At 42.2% G+C, this 24,509-nt stretch overlaps 1 protein-coding gene across 1 annotated transcript; it reads right to left on the bottom strand.

The window, feature by feature from the left end:
* Nucleotides 1-7,039: 7,039 nt before the first annotated feature.
* On the bottom strand, nucleotides 7,040-20,783 carry Serpinb5 (serpin family B member 5). Its single transcript, XM_038350157.1, has 6 exons — nucleotides 20,616-20,783; nucleotides 18,032-18,169; nucleotides 15,400-15,517; nucleotides 13,099-13,241; nucleotides 8,736-8,903; nucleotides 7,040-7,432 (listed from the first exon to the last, which is right to left on the bottom strand). Exons 1-6 carry the CDS (start codon nucleotides 20,781-20,783, stop codon nucleotides 7,040-7,042), a joined length of 1,128 nt encoding a protein of 375 aa, XP_038206085.1.
* Between the last annotated feature and the right edge of the window lie 3,726 nt (nucleotides 20,784-24,509).

The following is a 24,509-nucleotide window of genomic DNA, read 5'->3' as shown; positions in this document are numbered from 1 at the left end:
CTCTAAGAACACACTCTTGGTTCTTAAGCAAGAAACTCACTTTGTGCAAAAGACCTTCCTATGGGATGGTGGAGTTAGAAAAAGCAATGACTTCTTTTGAACTGCAGGTTGAGCAAGTTAGATGAAGGGATAAAAACCAAGCCATTTAGATAGGTCTCAACTGGTCATCACAGCAAATAGGTTGCTGACTGCAACAGTCTCTAATGCTACCAGTGCCCAGTGAGCATAGAGATCTACCCTGTGCTTCTCATTAGTCCTCTGTCTTCAAGATATGCTTGCCCCCCAAGCACTGGCTATCCCATATCACCTTATACTCCCCAGACATGCTTACTTCTAGCTGAGCCCATTTTACGTAGAATTTATGAATTAAAAGTAAATGGTTGAATTAGTGGTGATGGTGTCAGCTATCATAATTGGTGACACTGATTATGTTACAACACTTTCATTACTTTGACCAGTTTTACTGAATAATAAACAGGTTGTTGCCAGCCTACAAGTGCCTTTCTGTGAATTCAAAAGAGGGAAGTCTTTGTTTAAAAGATAGAGATCAATGCATGAGAATTAGACACAAGCTTGCTTTCAGCTCCTTCACCCTCTTTCTAGAGGATCCACTTTTATAGGAATCATCCAACACAACTGTATACAGTGACTCCCATGTGAGAAAAAGCACAAAGAAAGAAGGAAAGACTGGTACCTGCAGGTGAAGAAACAGATCTGTTCTCATAAATGGGCAGATAAAACAAGTGTGTAGCACCTGCCAAGAGTTAACTGCAATCGCTTGACTTCTCCCTCCCTCAACAACCATTTGGGGCTTACTGGAGAAAAGTCTTTTAACTGCTAATGTGGGGTTCTAGAACTGGCATAGGGAATCCTTATCATAGGTGCCCAACTTCCTTCTAAAGTGTGAAGGGGTGTCTACAGTAACCAAGCTTCTTCATCGTGGGGACAAGGGATATGCCTAGTATCAAGGATAAAGGTTAGGTTCTTCATCATGCTTTGGAAGATGGAGGGAAAATGTGGGGTTTATATTGGCTCTGTGATGTGTCGGTACCAAGTGGAGCATCAGAGATAACTAAGATAAAAGTCCCTTCCCTTATCTACATAAAAACCTAAGCCCATGACAAGGTGTGGGTTGGATGTTACAGCCATGTGACAGCCCATCAAATTTGATTTTTTCTCACCAGATCAGTTTCCAGGATAAGCTATCTAAGTGTTCCCAAAGCTTGCTGCAATAGATATGAACCCTTCAAGATGCAGTGAGAGTTGCAGGCTTAGAGGTCATTTGATTTCCAGAGGTTCAAGAACACATTACCTTCTTAAAAGTGCCTAAGTTTGTTTAGCATAAGCTTTCAAGAGGCTTCAACTACAGGTTCCTGTTTTGTAGAGCAGTATCTCTTTCCCAGACCTATAGCTCCTCTAGACAAGCTTTCAAGAACTCTGAGCAAACTCTCTGATACACCAGAGAAGCCTTTTTTAGGTACAAGAAACAAACAAGATCACTGTAGCACGGATACTATTTACAATCCAGCTCCTATTTTCCATCACTCAGAACTGCACTTCAATAGTTATTACTTGTTACAGTTTGTTCTGGAAGATGTGGGACACATAAAGGGCCTACTGAAGATGGCTGCGAAAGATTCCTGGAAGGAGTGGAAGTTCCAGAAAAAACTGTGTCCTTTTCATTGCTAGTGGAGAAGTCCAGGCCCTGAGAGCAGCACAGTCACTTGGTGTAGACACTTCACTCTCCTCTTATAAAACTCTCTCTGAGATGCAGGAAACCACTGTCAAGGCAGCGGGTGTAACAGACACAAATTCAACAGCGGGGAGACACTAATGATAAAGAAGGAGTTTCTGGTCCAGGAGCTGAAACTAATAGAGGAAAACTTTAACTGATGCAAATTGCAATTAGCATAGACTGCATACAGTCTCTGAGGGCAGGGTGAAACTTCTGAAAGTTGTGTCACATTGAAGTATTGAAAAGTCTGCTTACTTAAACATGATTATTTTATTGTTATATGCATTCAGTGGTCTTCTATTGAATGTAAACATAAACAGAGTGGAGAATACCTGTCTGTAAATGTTTCTTCACCAAGGAAAGGGCTTATTATTAAATTCTAGTGATTAAAAGTATGGATTGTGGAATGAGAGCCCTGGAGTTTTAGTCCTGATGGGAAAACTTGCTTTCCAGATGTTCTCAGTGGGTTTCCGTCTTGATTCAGTCCTCTCATCTCACGCAGGCTGTCTGAATTATAATATACATCTAGCTTTACTATAGTATACATCTTTCTTAGCAGAGGGCCTAGCTCTTCATTATTCCAGGAATAAACAGTGATGGTTTAATAAACATGGCTGCAAAAGCAGTGTCTTTTGTGATGTCTGTGGCTCAATAGGCTGGCCCTCAAGTGTCACATGCATTATTCATGTGATTTATATGCTTTATATGTTACATCTACAAACAGATGCCAACACTATATACATATTTTCTCCAAAGTACCAAAATGTTTATAATAGCAACAGTTACATAAATACTGGAAAGCCCCAGGAGCCCATTGATAATAAATTGCAGGATTGATTCACAATTTAACTTACTGAAAATTTTGAGGAATATTACAGCAATGATAAAGATGACCCATAACCACATGCGGCGATGTAGAAGATGCATCCAACTAGGAAGAGAACACACCATGACTCCACGTATACAAAACACAAAAACAGGACAAACACTGCCTCTGTGCTGCTGGTTAGTACCAGCTCACCTTAGAGGTCTCTGTGTTGTTGGTTGGTACCAGCTCACCTTAGAGGTCTCTATGTTGTTGGTTGGTACCAGCTCACCTTAGAGGTCTCTGTGTTGTTGCACCTCCCCTAGAAAGTCCAGTGGACTTTAAACATTAGCTGAAGGGAAAACTCATTGGGAATAGAAGACTTTGGAAGCAGCTAAGAAGGATAATTCATGTGCACAGCCAGTGGAACGAGAAGAAATAAATGGTATCTTTTTCCAAATTTTCATTTGGGTGCTTAATATTAATATAATGAAATTAAAAATTCAAAAGAAAGGATCTATTATTCATGGTGAAGACTGACCTCTCAGTGTGTATATGATGCAGACACAAGATCCTTCTTGCAGGGTTAAGTGACTCCTGGCCAGCTCACCCACAACCATACCCCCAGGACCAGCTCTACTGTGCTGCCCAGGCAAGGTGCTGTCCCTTGCTGGCTGCAGCACTTGGGAGAGCATGCCCTGCACCTGCGTGGGCAATGTGGTAGAGTTGACCCTGAAAAGGGCATGCAGGAGAGATGGCCCCGCTTCTTTCCAGTTACACCACTAGAGAGAGCAGGTCCTGCCCCTCTCCAGAGCAGTGCTGGTGACCTGGCCCTGGTTATGTGGGCATGGGAGAGCTGGTCCATGGCATGAGAATGGGCGAGCTGGCCCGGGTCCCCCAGCTACCACATGCAGGAGAACTGGGCCCGCCCCTCACTTGGACAAGCAGGAGTACAGGCCCTGATGGCATGGTGCAGGCGAGGTGGCAGGCTGACCATCTCACCCACTCAGGTTCTGATTCAGGGCTTCGAGTTGGCCCACCCCAACATCTATGCCATCTAAGAACTGCTGGAGCTTGTGAAAGGGCCCGACCTGAAGAACCAAAGTGATAGAATCTCCATGACACAGGACAAAGTCAGGCTATCTGAGAGGAGTCCCAGTCTGAATAGTGTAGCAGAAGTCAGTGGCCTCGTATCAAACCAATGACTCACTGCAATGAACACTTTCAAGTAAAGCTGTTTGGGCAAACAGACAGACTGGGCAACACACTATGACATACAAAAGCTTATATGGAGTGATGCTTTGTGGTTGCTGTTTTTAATTTTTATTGTTTATTTTTACCATTTTACTTTTTGTTTTCTTTTGTGGGGGAGATTGCAAAGGCAGAGGGCATACATAGAGAGATGGGAAGATGAGTGGGATCTCAAAGGCAGAGGGCATACATGGAGAGATGGGTGGGATCTCAAAGGCAGAGGGCATACATAGAGAGATGGAGAGATGGGTGGGATCCCAGAAGCAGAGGCCATACACAGAGAGATGGGAAGATGGGTGGGATCGCAGAGGGCATACATGGAGAGATGGAGAAATGGGTGGGATCTCAAAGGCAGAGGGCATACACAAAGAGATGGGAAGATGAGTGGAATTGGGGTGCATGACACAAGATTCACGAAGAATCAATAAAAAAGTTTTAAAATAAAAATTGAGTGATTTATTGGTGAATAAGAATATTAACAGAATATTAGCAAATATATCCTAGTTCTCCTTGCTCCTTAGAAGTGCCAGTGTCCTCTTCAACCCCATTCCCTAGAGGAAACCCTTCATGTCCTAGGCTAAAGTTTTCCCTGCCACTGTCATATATCATATAAACATTTCCAGAAATGAACAAGCTTAGAAGCCTAAATCAGGACTGAGTCCCTTCTGATAGAAAACATCACCATCCCTCACAGCTGGGTCTGACTGAGACTTGACTGACAGGGAATGGGCCTAGCTCCCATGCTTCGCCACCACACATATTCGTCCTCTCCACTCCACATGCAGCTATAGGTCCAAGAGGGAAGCCTTGCTTGACTGGAGCCTCTGCGATCTGATATTAGGAATGAGAGGAGCCAAATGTTAGTTCATCTGTATGGCTCCCTCACGGGACTCTAAAGACCATTTAATCTGAATGGGCCCCACACCCCCACTAGGCAGGTCCTCCTCCAAGTAGGATCTGCCAAAATAACCAACCAAATAAATTGTAGGCCTCTTTATAGATGATGGCAAGCAGGCATCCTTCATCCTCTACTAGAGTTCCAAACCTTTCTTCTTTCTCTGCCTCGGGATGACCTCATTGCATCTGTCTTTTAGCAAGTGCCCCAGTGGTGTCACCCTGGCCCCGTGGGCATGATGAGCTGGATAATATTCCTAAGGAGGAGTGAGGGGTTGGTCTTCAAGCCATTGTAAGTATTAATTAACCAGATCAAAATATATTCTCTCAGTAATGAGAACAAAAAGATCCTCTAGAGGGCAAAAGTTCCCCATGATTGGAAAGGACCAGTGTAGAGGATCCCAGGGAAGCACTGACCAAAACAATCAATGTTTTTCACATTCCTTCCTGGAGACACTTGAAGCTCCCTGAGCCATTGGCCAGGGGGGCACCACCCTCTCTCTCCTCTTCCCACTAATTCACCTTTCCCAGAATCATCCTATATTTTATTTGTAGGTTGGGAGGGGAAAATGAACAAGAGTGGTGCTCATGTACAAGGAGTCATTTCCCTTTTATGAAGTGGGTGTGTTTGGATATTTGTTGCAAAAGAAAACACATTCATTTTGTGCGTATTGTGAGAGTGTTGACTATTAGGTTCAAGTACATTATAAGTAATTATAAAGAAATGGATATGGTGCTGAGAAAAATGCACCAACTAAAAAACATCATAACCTTATAGGTTTCAGTAAAGTTACGTTTTGGGAAAGGAGCAGAAGAGAAAAGGCAGGAGAGAAGATGTGTGTCCTCCTGGGAGGCTGTGATTTCAAATAACTTGTAGGTGCTTGAATGTTGCTGACACCTTTCTGTCTTTGTTGGAATAACAGAGTGCAACAGCCAATGGCCAGGGAGAAAGATGAATAGTATGACCTATTTGTATTCTTTTTAGTACACATTAGCCACCTCCCAGAAGGCATTTATATGTATAAATGAAATGAAGAAGACAGTAACTCTAAGCCAACAGAGAAAGAACAAGGCACACAATTCAATAATATTTTATTGTCAATAGCACAGAAAAATAGTCACCACTGAACCTTCAGAAGAAAAAAAAACCTTATTTACAATAAATGGCAATGAATTGGAAAAGGAGAGGCATATAATAAAAACCATAGCAAATATTTCCTTCTGGGGGTGAGTTAACACATTAGGTTGGGTTGCAACATAACTAATTTATCAGAACCATTTAATAAACTATGTGTGTAGATTACAAACTGTTATCCAACAGCCAGATTTAAAAAAATATTCTAACACATGATGAGTACTTGAATAGTTTTGCTTGTGTTTTCTGGAGGTTTGGGATCCCTTCCTTTTCCCACTGCCACATTGGACAAAAAAGAAAGTTCCTTAAACAGCCACAAGCTCTCTTATCATCAAGAGAATCCCTGGAGATCTTAAGTCGCTGGTGTTGGAGGTGTAAAGAACCCTGTGATCTGGCTAGAAGTCCTGCCAGCAGCCATACCACCCAAATGACCAGGTGGGGCAGCTAGGAGAAACAAAAGCCATTTTTTGTAAAAGTTAAGCTTCTCCCTAGGGTCTTAGTCTTCAGCTAAAATGGGCCCAGAACTTTATCCAATACTCCAAAGATCTAGAATGCTCTGCAAAGTGTTTCCATGAGCTGACAACTTATTCATTTTTCAGAAATATTGATCATTTGTGAACTATCTTTATGTACCTGTTTTGTGTGAATAACCTATGTTTTAGCAGAAATATTAAAGTATTGATTTACAAGATGATATTCCAGACCCTATTTGTGGAGTTCCATAATATATAGTATTTACAACATGCCATCATTCTAAAATCTCCCATTAAGGTCCTGAAAAAAACTGTTTCTCAGGGTTTAACATGAAGACTTCTGGACCCACAGCATTGTGACAGGGTTTAGAACATTCTTCATCTCAGTGAAGAAAAGTGAAGTTCTGAGGATTATGTCCTCCACGTCATCCTTACAGGAATTTCTGTGTGGAAGGCTGCATTTTTGTCGGTAGTTTTAGATCTTTGACAAATGAAGAACACACATTCTTTGCTAAGGTGATTCCCATTTGTTACAAGTATGTGCCATTTTCTTTGACAAAGGAAGATAAGGAGGAATTGGAAAAGAAGTGTCTGTTAGTATGAAGGCTACATATGACAAGTACCAGCGGCTTCCTGATTCAGCAAAATTAACAATTTATTGTATAGAAAGTGATTGTCTGCATACAAAGTTTACAGAGATCGGCAACTCCAGACAAGTTACCTGAGACTTAGCAGGGCCCTGCCACTTAAGGAGAACAGAATTTGCCAAAGAAAATGATGTTTCTTGTTTTGTTGTGTCTAATGATATAGATAAATGGGTGGTCAGCATTGAATTCATCCTTGTGCTGTAAGATTCGGGATCCTGGCACCTCAATGGACTCGCCACCATCTTCGGTTATTTCTAGGCATACCCTGTGAATCACATTTGATAGGGCCACTCCCTTGGTCTCTGACATGCCAGAGAAATCAGATGTGTTTTCATCGAAGAGACTTTTCAGACCCAGCCTTTCCAGACTAGCCTTGGGATCAATCATCTTTTCTACCTTAAACTTTGGGAGAGAGAGTTTGACTTTGGCGTTGGCCATGGTGCTGGGGTTGGTCCACTGCAACAGAGTGTCTGGGTTGAGCTGCTTTTCAATCTGAAGGACAAAATAGGAAAGAATTTTATTTACTTCTGATTTGAAAGAAAGAGAAAGAAAGAAGGAAGGAAGGAAGGAAGGAAGGAAGGAAGGAAGGAAGGAAAGAAGGAAGGAAGATCTATATTGATTAAAAACAGAAAGTGTTACTGTAAGACCAGTTTTAAACAATCTAAATCAACTTTGGTTTGGAGATGGCCCAGCAAGTTCCTCATATAGGATCCACCAGCCACTCATACATCTTCTCCCCACCCTACAGGAAGGCTCTCTTTTGCTTAAATTATAGAACAGTTTTGCTTTTCTTTTTGCAGAAACAGACACATAGATTATGATGTTACATATACCACAGTAAAAATGAATATAAAATTAGAAGCTTTTGTATAGATCCACTGACTGTTTATTATACTTTCTTTGCAGAAGAGTTTGCATTATTCATGATCTAGGCATACCACCAAAGTTAATTAAAAGATATTCCTTTTCTCTTTATGATAGGAACTCAGACTAGCTCTGATCTGCTCCTTAGATTACAGGTGATGAATACAACCATTTCAACTGGTTGAAATGATAGATATGCAATGAAGCATAAAATAAGTTAGTCATAAAATTCTTCATGGAACAAATGAAGTCAAGTGGTTCCTTGCCCTTCCCACAAGTGCCACTGAGAATGACAGTTCCCTGTACTAATATCACACCAGTGTTACTCTCCTGGTGCGGATAACAGCCAAGGGCGTGGCAAAGTCACAAGCTGGTGTGAGTGTATTCTTAATAGGGAAGGAATAATTTAGTCTTTTATTAGTATACAACAGCTACTTTTCATTAATATTCTCACTTCACTTGGTAAAAATTAATAGGACCAAAAAAATCACTATAGTTCACTAGTTTTGCAACTAATGGGCTAATGGGCTTATTGATCTGTCTATTTACCACATGAAGTATAGGCCAAGAGCTCTTTTTCCTCTTGAGCTCAAACTCTTGGTCTTCATGTCATTGGCTGATCATGTGGCCATCAACTACTCGCTTCTGTGACTTCCTTCCTCCTTAGTAAACAAGAACATGATAATGGCTTCTAATTCGTAGGAATGTTATACAAATTAAATGAGAAAATAATTGGAAGATTTTAGTAGCAACCTCAGCCCATTGTAAACGACAAACAAATGTTGGCTGTTTTCAATTTAAAGAAAAAAAGAGCTAGACTGGACCTCTAAACCCTTGAAGATGACTGGGCTAGGGTGTGTGAGGCAGGACCGTGCCTGCTCCTCCCTCCTCTCATTTGCTCTCTTGTCTAAGTGCCCATCTGCCTCCTGACCTTTTCCAGGCCCGTGGACTCATCCTCCACATCTTTAGGTAGCACAATGAGCATACTGAGATGCTTATTCTGGAAGGGAAGTTCTATGATCTTAGAGTTGATGTCATCAATGTTGCCCAAACAGAACGTGGCCTCTAGATTCATCATTTGTACTGGTTTGGTGTCTGTCTGTTAGAAGAGAAAGTTTTAAAAGGGTTAATGTTCAATTTATAAAAAAATACATATATATATGCATATAAATGTATCTATACAAACACATATATACAAACATAGACAGAGATTTACATTGATAGAGACAGAAATAGAGACAGGAATGACAATAGAGATAGAAATATACTAACTTCTCTTATGCTTTTGGATCACCATAGCTTAAGCACACACAAGGGAATCCACACTGCTTGCATCCTGTGATGGCTTTATGACTTCATTTGAAAGTTATTCATGTACTTCACTATCCCATGCACTCCACATGATAAAAACTATATTTATACACATAAAAAAGGAAAATAGCACAACTTGACTTATATCAAAATACAAGGAATTAATATGAATATGGGAACAGGCATCTGTAACCCAGCACTCTGTAGGCAGAGGCAGAAGAACCAGGAATTGAAGGCAAGCCTGGGCTACATAGCAAATTCAAGGCCAGTTTGAGCTACATAGAAATACCTTGTCTCAGAACTACATGGACTGAAGACATCGCTCAGGACTTTAGCATTTGTTTAGCATGTGCAAAGCTCTGGGTTCAACACTCTAGTGATGTGTGTGCATGTGCGCGTTTGCACATGCACACACACCACACACAAAGACGGGGGAAGGAGGGAAAAATGTATAAAATTATTTTCAAACTGTTTTTCTAATATGTATATGAAACAAATTCCTTAGTTAGATTTGGGTTCAACCCCCAAGATAATTCATTAAATAAATGGAAGCATTACAAAATCTGGGGAAAAAAATCTAAACCCCAAAGCACTTCTTGTCTCAAGCATTTAAGTACATAACTTGTAGATTTGTACAGAACTTTTCAGAACAGACATCACATTAAGCTCTTACTATAACTTCATCAGTGTAGTCTAGACCTTAAAGGAAACACCAAGGTACATGAGAAACAGTTTAATGCCATCACTCAAAACACTCGGTGATTCACAAATGTGGTTCAAAGGACTCAGGAGAGAAGTAATAGGACCCGTATTCAAAAGCAGTGTGTTTCCCCATGCAGACATAGTCAAGTCTAACTGCATGTTGGGCAGATACTGAGCTACCATAACATCACCCCTAGAACTGCTCAGGGGCTAGGTTTCCAGGCTCTGGTATCTCCGGGCTTTATGACTTCATAGCAAGAATGAAGGGAGAACACACATTCTCTCTCTCCCTTCAGAAACATGCTTTAGCCAGTTCACAAATACAAAAACCACAGATCTTAACAGGATCAAAGCCCAAGTCCCAGTTCCACCCACTGGCATTCCATGAGTGAGCCCAACGAATCCACAAGAGACACCCTGAGCACCTGCTCTAGGGCCCATTGCTGACCCTTCCCAGAGAGGAGCATCAGCCATCAACCAAAAGAGCCATGTCATCCTGACATGACTGATAGTGGGGTGAACCTACAGTCCTATGAGGGCAGAGGCTGTAAAGTATATGCCACTCCAGCTCTCAATGACAGACAGCATCAAGAATGCCCAGAGCCATCCAAAAGCCTATGTGTGAACTTGCAGTGTCTGAGGTGTCTAAAGAGTAACCACTGTCACCAACACACGTCTGTTCCTAGCACTCAGTTAAGTCCATTGCAGTCAAAGAACTCAGGAGAGAAAGTGTGAGGAGAATCTCCTGCCCTCCTCCTCAACCAGCACCCTGGGAGACTCTACATCCAGCAGGAGCAGCTTCTCCCTCCCCAGCACCCTGGGAGACTCTGGATCCCTCAGGGGCACTAACAGTACTTCTCCCTCCCTAAGAACTACATGATCATGGACTGTTGTATTTTATCTGACACTGATTTAGAGCTGAGAATGTGGGTCAGTATGTCAAATACTTGCCTAGCATGCACAGAGCTCTGGTTTGAATCCCCGGCAATACATGCACCTAGTGTGGTGGTAAGTGGCTATAATCCCAGCGTTGGAAAGGTAGAGACAGGAGAGTCAGGAGGCCAGAGTCATTTGAGGATATGTTATAAGCTGGAATCTAGCCTGGGTTACATAAGATTGTCTCAAAAAATTAGGGGGCTGGTCTTTGAAAATTGATTGATTATTCATCCAAAAGTTTGCAGAGTACTTAATTGTAAGAAACTGTAAACACCGAGGTGAGAAAGGCACCATCCTTACCCTTATAAAGTTCAGTCACTAATTGGGCAAATTTGTCTTAAGAAAAGAATATGTGATGTGAGAGGGTGTGGACATAAACTCCATGAGGGAACAGGGGGAATTACAGAAGCCACTCTAGCTAACCCAGGCCAAGTTGGTATCTGAAAAGGATTTTCTCCTTGATTCTATCATTAAGAATCTGAGAACACACAGGGCTCAGGGGAAAACCTACTACTATTATTCTGCTGAAGGAACATGGCAATAAAATGACTCCTAATGACACCTGGCTATACACATAGCTAAGAGCATCATCATCAGAGAACTTTCTTCTTTCAGTAGATGGTACTCAAAAAAAAAATCCACAACTGGACAGTGTGCACAGGGTGAGGGACTTCAGAGTGCCCAGTCCTAAAAGGGATGTATGTTATCTGACTCCTCCCTCAAGGCTCAGAGATCTATGTAGAAGAGGAGGCAGGAAGACTATAAAAGGCAGAGGTGGTGGATGACATCAAGTAAAAACAGCATTTTTCAGACACAGCAGGACTGATGCACACATGAACTTACAGAGGCTGGGATAACATGCACAAGACCTGTGACAGTTCAAGCTAGATGGAATCCCTGCACTGAGAAGAGGAAGTAGACACCAAGCCCCACCCTAACCAAAAAGCTATTTGAGATGGATACCTGCTGAGAAAGGGGAATTCCATTTTCTCCAATGGAGTGTCCCTGGGTTTATCAACCACACTCCAGGGAAGGCTCGTGCTCAGGAGCAGTCGGCCAACACAGACACTCCATGGCTTTTGTGAGTGTGCTTTTTGTTTGTTATTTCTTGTCTTGCTTTCTTTTTTATTTTATCTCTTTTGACTTTTGTTGTTTGTTGTTTTCTTGTTTGTTTGTTTGTTTGTTTGTTTGGAAAGAGGGTGAGAACATCATGCACTTGAGTGGGGAGGGAGATGTGGAGGTTCTGAGAGGACTGGGAGAGGGGAAAGAATATGATCAAAATGAACTTATTTTTAAGGACGATATTTGGTGAAAACAAGTGGCTGGTACCAGGCAATCCAGGATCTGGGAGAACCTGAACACTAAGAAATGCAGCATAGTATCACAAGGTGAGACACCTTGAGCATTTCGGCTAAAGTGTTTACCGTTTCAGGCCTGAGTTTTCATTATTATTACATTTATTCAGGTGTGTGTGTTCAAACATATGCAAGCATTACGGTACAGGCATACATGTGGAAGTCAGAACAACTGGCGAAAGTTATCTCTCTTTTTATACCATGTGGATTTGAGGACCCAACACAAGCCATGAGGGTTGGAAGTAAGTTCCTTTACCTATTGAGGCATCTTGCTGGCCCAAATATTCACACAGGTCACATTCCTCAAACAAAACCAAATCACATACAGAACCCTGAGATTCCCCAGACTCTTTCAAGATTTTTCTAGTCTTGATTCTTTGGTTTAATATATTTTAAAATGGTTCTTTGTTTACAGATATTAGTTTTTATGCATCCACCTCAATAGCATAAATGATACTGCCTCGAAAAATGAGCTTCTAATTCTTTCTGTAATGACTGCTAGGAATAGATGAGTAAAGCTATGCTTTTTTCTTCATAATCAACCAGTGCCTCAAAGCATATTATAAATGCTCTAGGCTGGGCTGGGGAGTGGTGGACTGGGGAGTGTAAGGTTGGGCTGGATGGGGATGAATGGGGCTGTGGCTGGGCTAGGGCTGGGCTGGGGCTGGGCTGTGGCTGGGCTAGGGCTGGGCTGGGCTCTACCAAAAGGGGAAAGGAGGAAGGAGTAAGAGATGAATATATTAAACTGTGGTTTTTATCACCAGGTAAGTAAGGAAATGAAATAAAAGTGAGGTAACTGAATCAGGAACACAGTTCCAGACTTGTCTAACTTTCCTGATAACCCAAAGGCCTCTAGTGTGGTTTCTTTGCTTACTTCCTTTCCTTTTCCCTCCTTGACTTCAGGAAGTCTTCCCACCCATGCCAAGAGTCCCTGAGCCCTGCTCTGCTGCCACAATTTGAAACCCATTTCCTTCTTCATGCTGCGCATACCTTGTTGACTCTGAACGGACATTCTTTTGTTTCTGATTCAGGAAATTTTTTCATCCACTTTCCAACAAAGTAGGCGGCATTAACCATGAGGATTTTGGTCTGGTCACTTATACTGTTCTCCGACAAAATGTTCTCAAAATGGCCTGCAAATTATTGTAGAAACCACACATCACGGTCGTTCATCGAAGTAGCCTGCTACTGTATGCTTGTTCACTGACTGGACACCCATCACTCATTAGCATCGCACCTGGAAGGACTGGTAGCCAAGGCTGTCCAATTGAGGGCATCTTTTCTGCCCTCCTCTCCTTCCAGACCAGACATCTCAGAGAGATCTAGGACTGGAAATAAGCCCTTTCTGACTCAGCTTGAACTCCTGAGATGCGTAGACACGCGCTTTCCACCGGGCCATGTCCACACCTCCACATATAGCACCTCACAGATTTCCATTTACAGCTGAGGAACCTGAGGTTCAGAAGGGTCAAGGGCTGCTCTGATGTGCTCAGCTGAGACTACATCTTCGCTCTACAACTCCGCACTCCTTTCCTCAGCTCACTCCTTGGAGGTCAGCTATAACACTCACAAGTGCAGTCACATCAAAATTACCTCAGGCCTTAAGTCCTCCACAGCCCACAGAGCACAACCACGAAACTCCCTTAAGAAAAACACTCCTCTGGTTTGAGTGGCACCTGGCATTTTTGCAAAGCATTGTCACTTCCCTAATCTCTAATTTTCATGTCGTGGTCATGCCCAGTGTCCATTTTAACGAGCCATGCAAAGGTTTAGTGTTCTGCCACCTCTGCATTAAGATGCTAACTAATGAATGTATAAGATAGAGCTTGCATTTTCTTTCATGCTCTAGGCCCTACAACCTGAGTCCAGTCCTGCCGATGCCACCTGTGGTGTCTATGTGATGACTTTATTAAAGAAACCTGAAGAGCTAATTAAAATCCAGGTGCCAATAGTGGCAGAGTTTCAGCTGACACCTTGCTTCTGTCTCCAAATTCAGAATTCCCCCTAAGTCCCACCCTCTCCAGTCAGAAACTGTAAACTTATTGAGATGCTAGGATAGAAAGCTTAGACGGTTTATAAACAACACTGCAACAGCAACTTTAAGCCGAAGCTTCTTTCTGCTCATAATGTTCAAAATTGTATTAAACCTGGTGCTGTTTATATTAGCTTTTCCTTCCCATGCAAGGTCAAAGGGATTTTATTTCAGTAACATGTGTGTGTATGCATGCAATATATATATATATATATATATATATATATATATATATATATATATATCTCCACATGCATATATGTTTATGACTACCATGTAGTGTATATACACACAATATACTTGGAGGCCTCATAGCAATCACATGTGAATTTCATTAAGATATATCACATTTGACTGTTTGGTAAATTGCAGCTCCATATCTAAACTGTTGACGATCTATATGTGGTACCTGGATTTGAATCTGGCTTCTAAATGACTCCAGAGTTCCTGCTCTTTCCATGATGTTGGAGGTGGACATCATTCATGAGGCAGTACTCAAATAGGATGCCATGCTGGGCTCTGACAGTTCTCAAAAGCAGTGCATCTCCTCACCCTGTCAGCGACCACCAGTCCTTCAAAATTACTTTCTACCTCCCAACAGGCCCCCCTGAACAAACACATATCTAGGAAAGAACTAGTCACTAGCTGCAATCCAAACCATCTTAGTTCCAATTCTTCTTTGGCAAGGGAGAGAACTCACAGGGACTTTTAGTGGGGGAGGTGAAGTCGGCACAGAGAGAGGGCAAGAGTGGACTTGAATGCGGGCAGACTGCGAGCTTCGAGACTGGGGACAAACTTCCACTCTGGTTGCTAGGTTTGCTTTGTTCTAGATTTGCATTTGCCTAAGACTTTTTGGATTTTTTTCATTTTTGATATAGCTGTAAAAATTTTTAGTTGGAAGCAGATTCAAGGATCATCTTCCCATTTCAAGACTTTAAAACCTGACTTTGTGACTTGCCAAAAGCCATAGTATAAAGGAAACAGCTGAGCCCCTAACAGGGCATGTGGCAGCTTGTCAGAGAGCAAAGCAAAGCACGCTAAAGAAAAAAAGCATGTAATTTGCCAAGTAATGAGCTGATACAAGAAATGCCCAGAAACTGGAGTTGTTGACATGGCTTGATGGGCAAAGAACTTAGCTTGTGCATTAAAATTACCCGAAGAATCTTCCAGATGTTCAATATTTTTAGGCTTGAAGCAAGCATTCCTAAGCAGGGAGACCTCTTTACTCAACTGTTTACAGAACATTAAAGGGTACTTGCCATCTGTGAGCTCCTTAACAGAGCTGTTAATTTGACCTTTCGTTTCTTCGAGTTTATCTTTGAAGTCAACAGTTTCCAATTCTTTTGCATACGGCCTTTTTGTAGAACTGATAAATTCCTGGAAAACATCCAAGTCACAGAATCACAAAGCTCTTAGCATCTGTAGATGGAGCTAATGCTAAGAAATGAATTCCTTAAATATCTATTACTATGCATACATTTTCAAAAATTGGTCACACCATATGAAGCCTCATGTAGAAATAAGTATTTTCTTTGTATTAGATGTTTTATTTCTTTAGTTCTAAGACATAACAATTATTAAATTATCAATTGATTATCAGGTCTGTCAAAAACAAAAGAAACACTATATTAAATATGTATAGTTAAAGTATAAATCCCAATATTTCAAAAATATTTATTTATATTATTACATACATAGTATAAATATGCAGTTGTGATTTTAAACTAAAATATGCCTTAGACACTTAAGGTTTGAACTTTTAGTTCTCAATTTCTGGTGCTATTTTGAATCTTTCTATAAACTTTGAGAAATACAGCCTAATTGGAAAATAAAAGCCACTGGGGCCCTTGGAGATAATATTCTCACTGTCACTTCCTGTCACTCTGTACTCCCTGGTTCTTTATGATGTGAGCAGCTGTCTTCCGATACCTGCTCCTACTGACATTTCTGCCCAAGCAGCCATGGACTTGGCAAACTTAGAGCCAAAATAATTCTTTCTTCCATTAATTTGCCTCTAGAAAGTATTTTATTACCCCAACAAGAACAAATAATGAACACATCTATATATATGATGTATGTCAAAAATAAGAATCAGAAATGAAAACAACGAGCAAAAAACCCTTATCTCCACTAAAATAAATGAATATTCTTTAGAGTCCTGACACTCAAAATGTGATCCAAAGATCTGAAGTCAAGCATCACCTAAGATCTTGTTAGAATGAGCTCTCCGGTCCCTTGACTGACTTAGACTACACATTTTAGCAAGATTTCCACGAGTTGCACATTCAAGTGTGAAACATGGGACTGTGAAGAACATAGCACTGTCTCTAACTCTAATTCTTGTTTAAAATGCAAATCCTACCCACACTGATCTTGATACAAGAGAAAGGAGGCCATGAACTTAGGCTTCCAACAAATACTTGAGAGGTTTAAATTCAGGGGCCTCTCCTCAGGGCACCAGCTGGTAAATCTGCAGGTACTTCATGGTAGGAGAATCAATGAAAAACAGAGAAAAAGAAAGAGAAGAGGAAAGGAGAGGAAAAGGGGAGGGAGAGAGGGGAGGGAAGAGATGGAGGGAAGAAAAGGAAAGATAAGGGAAGGATGGAGAAGGGCAAGGGGAAAGAAAAGGGGAGAAAATGTCAAGGAAAAAGAGGGGAGAGAAAGGGAAAAGAGAAAAGAAAAGAAAGGAAGGGAAGGATGGGGAGAAAGGAAGGGAAGAGAAGAAAAGAAAAGTTTGGTAGAAATAATTCTAAATATGGAATGGAAGTCCAAGCAAGCTAACAGGTTTGTATGCCGTGTCACCCTGTCCTTGAATTCCTTCAGAGTAACAACAGTCTTACCCAACTAACTTAGCTCCAGTTAGCTAAAAGTCAACCATGGAGTGATGGGAGCAGCCAGCACTCCTAAGAACATCAAAAGACTGCAAGTGAAGAGCCTCCACTGTCACCGCCAATGACAAGTCTTTAAACATCACTTGGGGAGTTTTTAACATGCTCAGATGAAATGCACATCTCAATTTTCTTTCATTTCCCAGGCGACAGCTGGAACAAAAATAGTTGTGCATATGTGTCTTCACGCCATAAGGGAAAACTCACAACAATATCTAATAACTTATTTCTCAACCGTCTCTTACAAAAGCAAGTGTGGAATGCAGAACACTGCCATGCCACGGTGGAACATTTGGCCTGGCAATCTAGAAGCTTGAAACTGTGACCAGAGAAACAAGAGCTGAGTCAGTTCTACATTACCAGAGAAGGGAATGTCCTGTAATGGAGAATGTTGGTTATGAGTTAGAATAGAGATCTTAAAAATATTGCTCTACACTCTAGGAGCTAACAGAAGGGGATCACAGTGTTCTTCATATGACTGCTTCAAGAAAAGCCTTGGCTTAAATGACTACAGCAGCTTTGTACAATGTCTTTCTGAGTGGCCTAGGAAAACAGCACTGACTCACATCTGATGAAAACGAGTCATTTATGTTGGTTATTTTCTACTGATTCTAAACGCTACTGGACAAATTAAAAAATAAAAGAGTTGGGAAGTTTAAGACAATGTCAAGCAGTATGTGCCCCACTGTTTAAGGAGAGAGTTTATTGCAAGTCATTTTGAGCCCTTATGAAGATCTGTTTACTAAATAGTTGGTCCTTCCATTATCCCTTCTTTCCAAAGGAACTGAGGGTGGGGAAGGATTGGATAAAGTTCATAGGGAAAGGGGATAAGCTTCTCTGTATTCCAAGCCAGAAGTGACTGCTGTTTCATCCCACAACATCTGCATTAGGGTCACTTTCCTTTCCTAGGCCTCAAACCATAGCTGGCCTAACAAGCTGTGGACCCGCAGAGTGACATGCCCCGCCTGGGATGGAGCACAACCAAGCTGTGAGAACGACTTACTGTAGAAGGGTTCAGAGATTTGTCTATGTAGAGTCGCTTGATCAGCTTCAAAGAGTAAAAGGAACTGAGCTTATTTACATCAGAAGTGACCGTTTGAAACCCAAAGGGTACATCTTTGACGTTCTCAAAATGAAGGACCTGTTTTAAAAAAGAGCATTCCATTATCAAAATATAAAATTTTAAAACATTGTTCTGGGGGTTGAGGAGATAAAGTACTTGCACTGCAAGAATGATGACCTGAACCATATCCCAAGATCCCATGTTCTAATAAAGGGGGAGAGGAGAGGAGAGGAGAGGAGAGGAGAGGAGAGGAGAGGAGAGGAGAGGAGAGGAGAGGAGAGGAGAGGAGAGGAGAGGAGAGGAGAGGAGAGGAGAGGGAAGGAGGGAGGAAGGAAGGAAGGAAGAAGGAACGAATCCGGGCATCAGTAGCTCCTCAGTAAGGCATGAGGCATAAAGAGCACCTCCTTGTCTGTCTGTCTGTGTCAGGTTCAGGTCTTGCAGTGCAGGTAACCACAACTGCTGGGAGCGGATGGGTGCTCTGTCCCTGTCAGGCCCAGGAGTTTACATGTCATAGCACTTCCCCACATCCTCCATGTCCTCCGTTCTTGCTGCCTCCTCTCCCACATTTCACGAGCCTTCGTGTTGTGAGGGGAAGAGAGGTCAAGAAAGATGGCCCATTGTTGCTGAGTTCTCAGTCTCTTGTTTCAGAACTTTGACCAGTTATGCACGTCAGTGTTGACTGCTGCCCACTGCAAACAGGGGCTTCTCCAGAACTCAGAGAATGTACAGCCACTGACACATTTCCCATGCCTCCGGGGATGACCTCTCACCTCTACACATATAGGCAGCACCAATTGGACTAAGCAGAGTGTCCAGGGAAAAACGGCATGAACTTGGAAAAAGCCATGTTGAAGGGGTTGAAGGGAGTTAGAAAAGGTAAATGGGGATGAACATTAACATTTCATTTTATATATATATTGAAGTTCCCAAGAATTAAAAAAATAATATTTAAAAAGACCAGAAGTGTTAGTAAAACCAGATATGTCACATGCACTAAAGTACTTGTCTTTTGGTTGAGGAGTGGCCAGGCCCCGCAGCCTTTCTGTAAACAGGGATGAAAAGTGAAAGTGGAGGCTGGGTGGGGGCACTGGAAGAGGGGCTCAAGTGGGAAAGCACAGCAGCACAGCAGCTCTCCCTGGGACTCAAGAAGCTGCCTCTTCCTCTCTCGGTCTCTCATCCTAACCTGGGCACCATTTATGAGTCATGATTTTATGGATACTTGTGATTTTAAATACTGATGAGCTTGTGAAAAGAAAGGGTTTTTTTAACCTTACATCAATCTACATAAAAAATAATAGAATGGAATTGAAATGACAGTACTGTCTAAGAGATTTTGAGTCTTCAAAACAGCAATCAAGAAAATCAGCTCGTTTAAGAACTTTACCAAAATGACTGAGCCCCACATTGGAGCACCGGACTGAGCTCCCAAGGTCCTGATGAAGACCAGAAGGAGGGAGAACATGAGAAAGAAAGTCAGGACCATGAGGGGTGCGTTCACCCATGGAGACGGTGGGACAGAACTAATGGGAGATCACCAACTCCAGTTGGAATGGGACTGATGGATCATGCGACCAAACCCGTCTCTCTGAATGTGGCCAACAGCGGGGGCTGACTGAGAAGCCAAGGACAATGGCGCTGGGCTCTGATTCTTCTGCATGGACAGGCTCTGTGGGAGCCTTCTCAGCTTGGTTGATCACCTTCCTGGACCTGGGGGGATTTGGGAGGACCTTGGACTTAACATAGAGTAGGGAACCCTGATGGCTCCTTGGCCCGGAGAGGGAGGGAGGGGGGTATGGGTGGAGGGGAGGGGAGGGAAGGGGGAGGAGGAGGGGAGGAAATGGAAATTTTTTAAATAAAAAAAAAAACATGGAAAAATAGAACTTTACCAAGCTAATCAAGCATAGCCCCAAAGAAACTCTGAAACATCTATATAATTATGTATATATTTACATGGGAAAACTTGCTTTAGTTCATGCCTCTCAGATGAGATAACCAAACCCCCAGTGTTCTAAAACATATGTGCATGCAATTTATTTTATCTATCCCAGCTTGAAGATAGATCATTTAAAATGTTACTTCTGAAACTGGAAATACTCTAGAGTAGAATGTAATTGAGCTCACATCTTAATATTAAGTTCTAAATAAACTGTGTGTTGAGAGCAGTTCTTGTTCTCTGAATGTAGGGCAGGGGGCAGGGGACAGATTTTTCCCATTTACCAAGAGTGTGTGCAATGGAGTATTAATAAGTCATGGACTAATCTTTAGATATGTCAGGTGAGGGATGTCATGTGACTTGCTGACAGTCACTGGGGAATGGAACATCTCTCAGACCCCCGTATTCTACATCCTAACCTGCTACCCGTTCTAAATATAGATCATGCTACCCATAAGTGAATGTTCACATTGAGAAGAGACTAAGAGAGCCCTGGAGATGGTACGGCTACATGTCTTTTATCTTAGGCCCTGACTATGAATTCTAGTAACTATCCCCATTCAAAATCAAAACAAGGTTTGGGTGGCTTACCTGTCCAATTTCATTTGCTGTGTCACCTTTGGCACCTACTTGAGCAAGTGACAGAGAAGTAGAGAGACATATTGGAGAGAAGAGAATGTTTCCCATGGGCTCCTTTTCACATAGCTGTTTGAACAAGTCAACAGCAAAAGCAGAATTTGCCAGTCTCAGGGAGTCCATCGTGGGCCTGGAACCAAGCATAAAACTTAATTTCCAATGTAAAATGTGTTCTCAGCTGCATCCTGCCAACAGCAATAAGAAATCTACTTCAGTGAAGCAATGATCTTGGGCAGGAGACAAGAAGAAACTTTCGGTAAATTCCAAAAGAGAGGCAGACATGAAGAAACCTCGGGGCAAATATCTTGAGGCACGTGATGTCTTCTGTGTGTGCTGTTCTCCACAGCATCTTCACTGTGGCCAGCATCAGGTGCCCAGCCCTGGCACCACTTCCTCAGCAAGCAGTCAGAGCAACTGATGGCATTAGTAAAACTCAGTCTGCTTTATAATCACATATTTCAATTACTATTTTGGTTAAATTATACAAAATATCTATTTGTATATCAAAAAGTAATTGTAGCAGTTTTATGTTGTTCTATTTAATATTTAATAAGTGTGCAATTTTGTTCTCAAAAATACACTGGATTCCTAACTTTTTTCTTTTTGATTTTTCAAGGCAGGGTTTCTCTGTGTAGCTTTGGAGACTGTCCTGGAACTCACTCAGTAAACCAGGATGGCCTCAGACTCACAGAGATCTGCCTGACTCTGCCTCCCAATGCTGGGATTAAAGGCATGCACCACCACTGCCCAGCAAATTCTTAATTCTTAATACCCATGAAATTAACTTTGTTTGGGAGGAGGGTCTCTGCAGTTTAAATTAATTAAAATGGGGTCATACTGTAATTAGGTGGAGGCTAATCCAATGTGACAAGTATCTTTCTAAGAATAGAAAAGAAAATATAGATACAGAGACACAGAAAGGAAAGATAACCTGTACACATACAGAGGGAGCAAACTGCTACATAACTTAGGCAGGATGTGTACACTGAGGTCAGAGAGACAGTTTTAGTACTCAGGGTCAAAGGCTTCTTTAGCCAGGACCCATAAATGTAAGACATGTACATGGGCAGGATTACAATTTTCATCTTAGACCTAAACAGAAATTACAAATGCAAAGACAAGAGAATAAAATCAAAAAGTGGATTCCTGATTCAGAACAGTGTTCAGAATTCTCTTTATAGGGCTGTATGTAGAATGACTCAAATAGATCATAATATTCCTGAGAATCTGAAAATCACAGGTATTAGCAAAAGAAAGCCAAAGTTGAGCCCACTGGTGACCACCAGTCACATTCCCTGACCTCCCCACCTCCCCCACTGGTGACCACCAACCACCCCCTGCCCTCCCTCTTCTCACTCGCTTGCTCATATGCATGTGCACACGCACGCGCGCGCGCACACACACAGACACCCTGCACTGGTGACCACCAGCCATTCTCCCTGACATCCTCCTTCTGCTTATGCCTATGATAAGTATAGCAAGAGCACACACAGGCTTGTGAGCCTATTACAAATCTATCACAAGGCACCCAAAACTTATGGTGGGCAGTTATGCTTTTTAAAAAAGCCATTAGTCCTATTCCTGCTCTCAAGTGGGACCATGACATCATCACCCCTGCATAAAGGTTGACCAGCGTGAAGTGAACAAAAATCAGCAGAATCCCCTGCTGTGTATGTCTGTGAAGGGCTTGAAGTCATCTGCCCACCACGAGGGAGCATATGAGAGACTCTTGATTCCAGGTTTAGGAAATATATGTGAGAGACTTGGAGAACAGAATGTCAGGCTTCCTTTAGCAGCATATTTAACCCTGACAATTCTGAGTTAACCACAGCCACAGCTCGACCTGAGTTGTGTGGGAAATGAGGAACTGTGTCCTCACCAAATAGAGAAACCTAAAGTCAGATCCCCGCAAACTGTTCAACACTTCCCCCCAGGAAGCATGTCAGAGTGTAAGGAGACGTTCACTCTGCCGTTCCTTAGTTCCAGCATGCTGAGATCCATTCAGCCTAAATGACTCTGTGCATAGACTCACTCAACGTTTAACAAGTCTAGTTACAATATTAATACCAGTGCTGTATTACAAAGTGAGGCTTGGATCCAGGTTGTGGTTGGAAACTATAAATGGATGCACACTTGACAGATGGCGTGGCGCCCATCAGTACAGAGAACCCTCCTCTGCATGGTGGGCCTTGAAGTCCAAATCCACATGTCTGCCTGACAACTGGCTCCTTGTTCAGAAAATCCTCTTTGGCTGTGAAGAAAGGTAGCAGTCTCTACAGCGCAACCTTCCGATGCAGCCCAAAGGTATCAAGTGTAAGGTCTCTGCATATGTATGGAGAGTGTTGTCTCGGTGTGATGGTTCATCTTCACTGTGAACTAATGTAACTTAGAGCCCCATGGAAGCAAATCTCTGCACATGCCTGTGAGGTAGTTTCTAGATTAATTAAGGTAGAGGACTATTCTGACTATGGGTGGCACTATTCTAGGGGCCAGGGTCCCAGGCTGAATGGAAAGCAGAAAGCAAGTTGAGCATAAGCGTCAGTCATGTTGTTTCCTGACTGGATTCACAGTGTGACTTGTCCCACCCTGCTGCCCCTTCCCTGTCACCAGGGGCCGTATCTTCTGCAGCTCACAGAAAAAGGAAGCACACCCTGCTACCTCGAGCTGTCCGCCTCCCATATGTTGTCACAGCGACGAGACAAGTGGCACGCAGCCACCAGTTAGGAAATCAACCAATTATCAAATGGAAAATCACATCGGTGGCTCTGTGATTTGTCCTGAGTGACCTAAAAAATGATGTAAAGCTGATGTCCTCAGAGAGAGCTGGAGAGAAGACTGAGTACAGCCAACTGGTGCTTCCCTATGTTGTAAGACTACGAATTTAAACAAATCTCAGACATGTGAACAGCAACACCCAGAAAAAAATGTGAAGTTCCTACATAGGTAGTTTTGCACACGCAAATTCTATTTTAAAACTTGTCAATTCCAAATCCAGATGATAAGCCCCATACAATATGTTTACATGACTAAAAATTTGCGCTCAAAACCATCTCAATTGTTGCCACCTTTCCATCGCCTCTGTAGACTGTCTTCTTCGATTTTCATGAAAATCCAAACATCAGTTTTTTTAAAGATACTATTCAGGCTGGGGAGATGGCTCAGTCATTAAAAATTGGGCTTACAACCCAAGTTTTTAGGGAAAAAATATTATTCTATTGGACTCTAACCCAGATAAAAACTGCAGCTTTCAAACCCACATTGGAGTAACTTTCATCTTGACAGGAGGAAGTCGGATGACTCCACAAGCAGTAACACAAATGCAGTTTTCAAGAATTTATAGCCCTTTGAGGAGGGGTGAACCCCTAACTAGTGAAACAACAGCAGCCTGGTCAGTCCTGAAACCATAAGCATCCAAGCAGCACCGAGGACTATTTGGTAGGCTGTACTTATATGTTTATGTGTTTATAAAAGTACGTGACAATAATAATCAAAGAAAAAGAGGTTGTGAATTTGAGGGGATAGCAGGGGTGGAACAGAGGAGGAGAGGAAAATGATGTGATTATATTTTATCTTAATTAGTTTTTTCAGTTGTTAAGAAAAATGAGAACTGAAAGTCAAGAGCCTTGTTTCTGCAGTTCTCTGCTGAGGTATTGTACAATCATAAACCTGGGATAAGATCTTGCAGCAGGATCTACCTGGCCCCACCTCTTCATTTAGAAAACGAGTGAACTGGAAGATGGAGAGATTCTCCCAGGCCTCCCACACAGGGAGCGATAGTAACAAGGGCAAACCTAGAATTCATTCCTTCCAGATCCCAGCCCAGCCCCTCCCCACCACACCGCCTCACCT

The sequence above is a fragment of the Arvicola amphibius genome, chromosome 12, assembly GCF_903992535.2.
Source record: "Arvicola amphibius chromosome 12, mArvAmp1.2, whole genome shotgun sequence".
Taxonomy (NCBI): Eukaryota; Metazoa; Chordata; class Mammalia; order Rodentia; family Cricetidae; genus Arvicola; species Arvicola amphibius.
Note: the sequence above shows the minus strand (reverse complement) of the source record. Positions and strands in the feature narration are given on the sequence as shown.

Bases quoted from the DNA above. Each gene is read 5' to 3' on its own strand.
- Serpinb5 (XM_038350157.1), bottom strand. From the start codon at position 20,783: ATGGACTCCCTGAGACTGGCAAATTCTGCTTTTGCTGTTGACTTGTTC. The intron at 13,242-15,399 runs GCAAGTACCCTT...AATAATTTGCAG, and splicing joins TGTTAAGGAGCTCACAGATG to GCCATTTTGAGAACATTTTG. The intron at 7,433-8,735 runs GTCAGGAGGCAG...TTTGTCCTTCAG, and splicing joins AGTCCACGGGCCTGGAAAAG to ATTGAAAAGCAGCTCAACCC.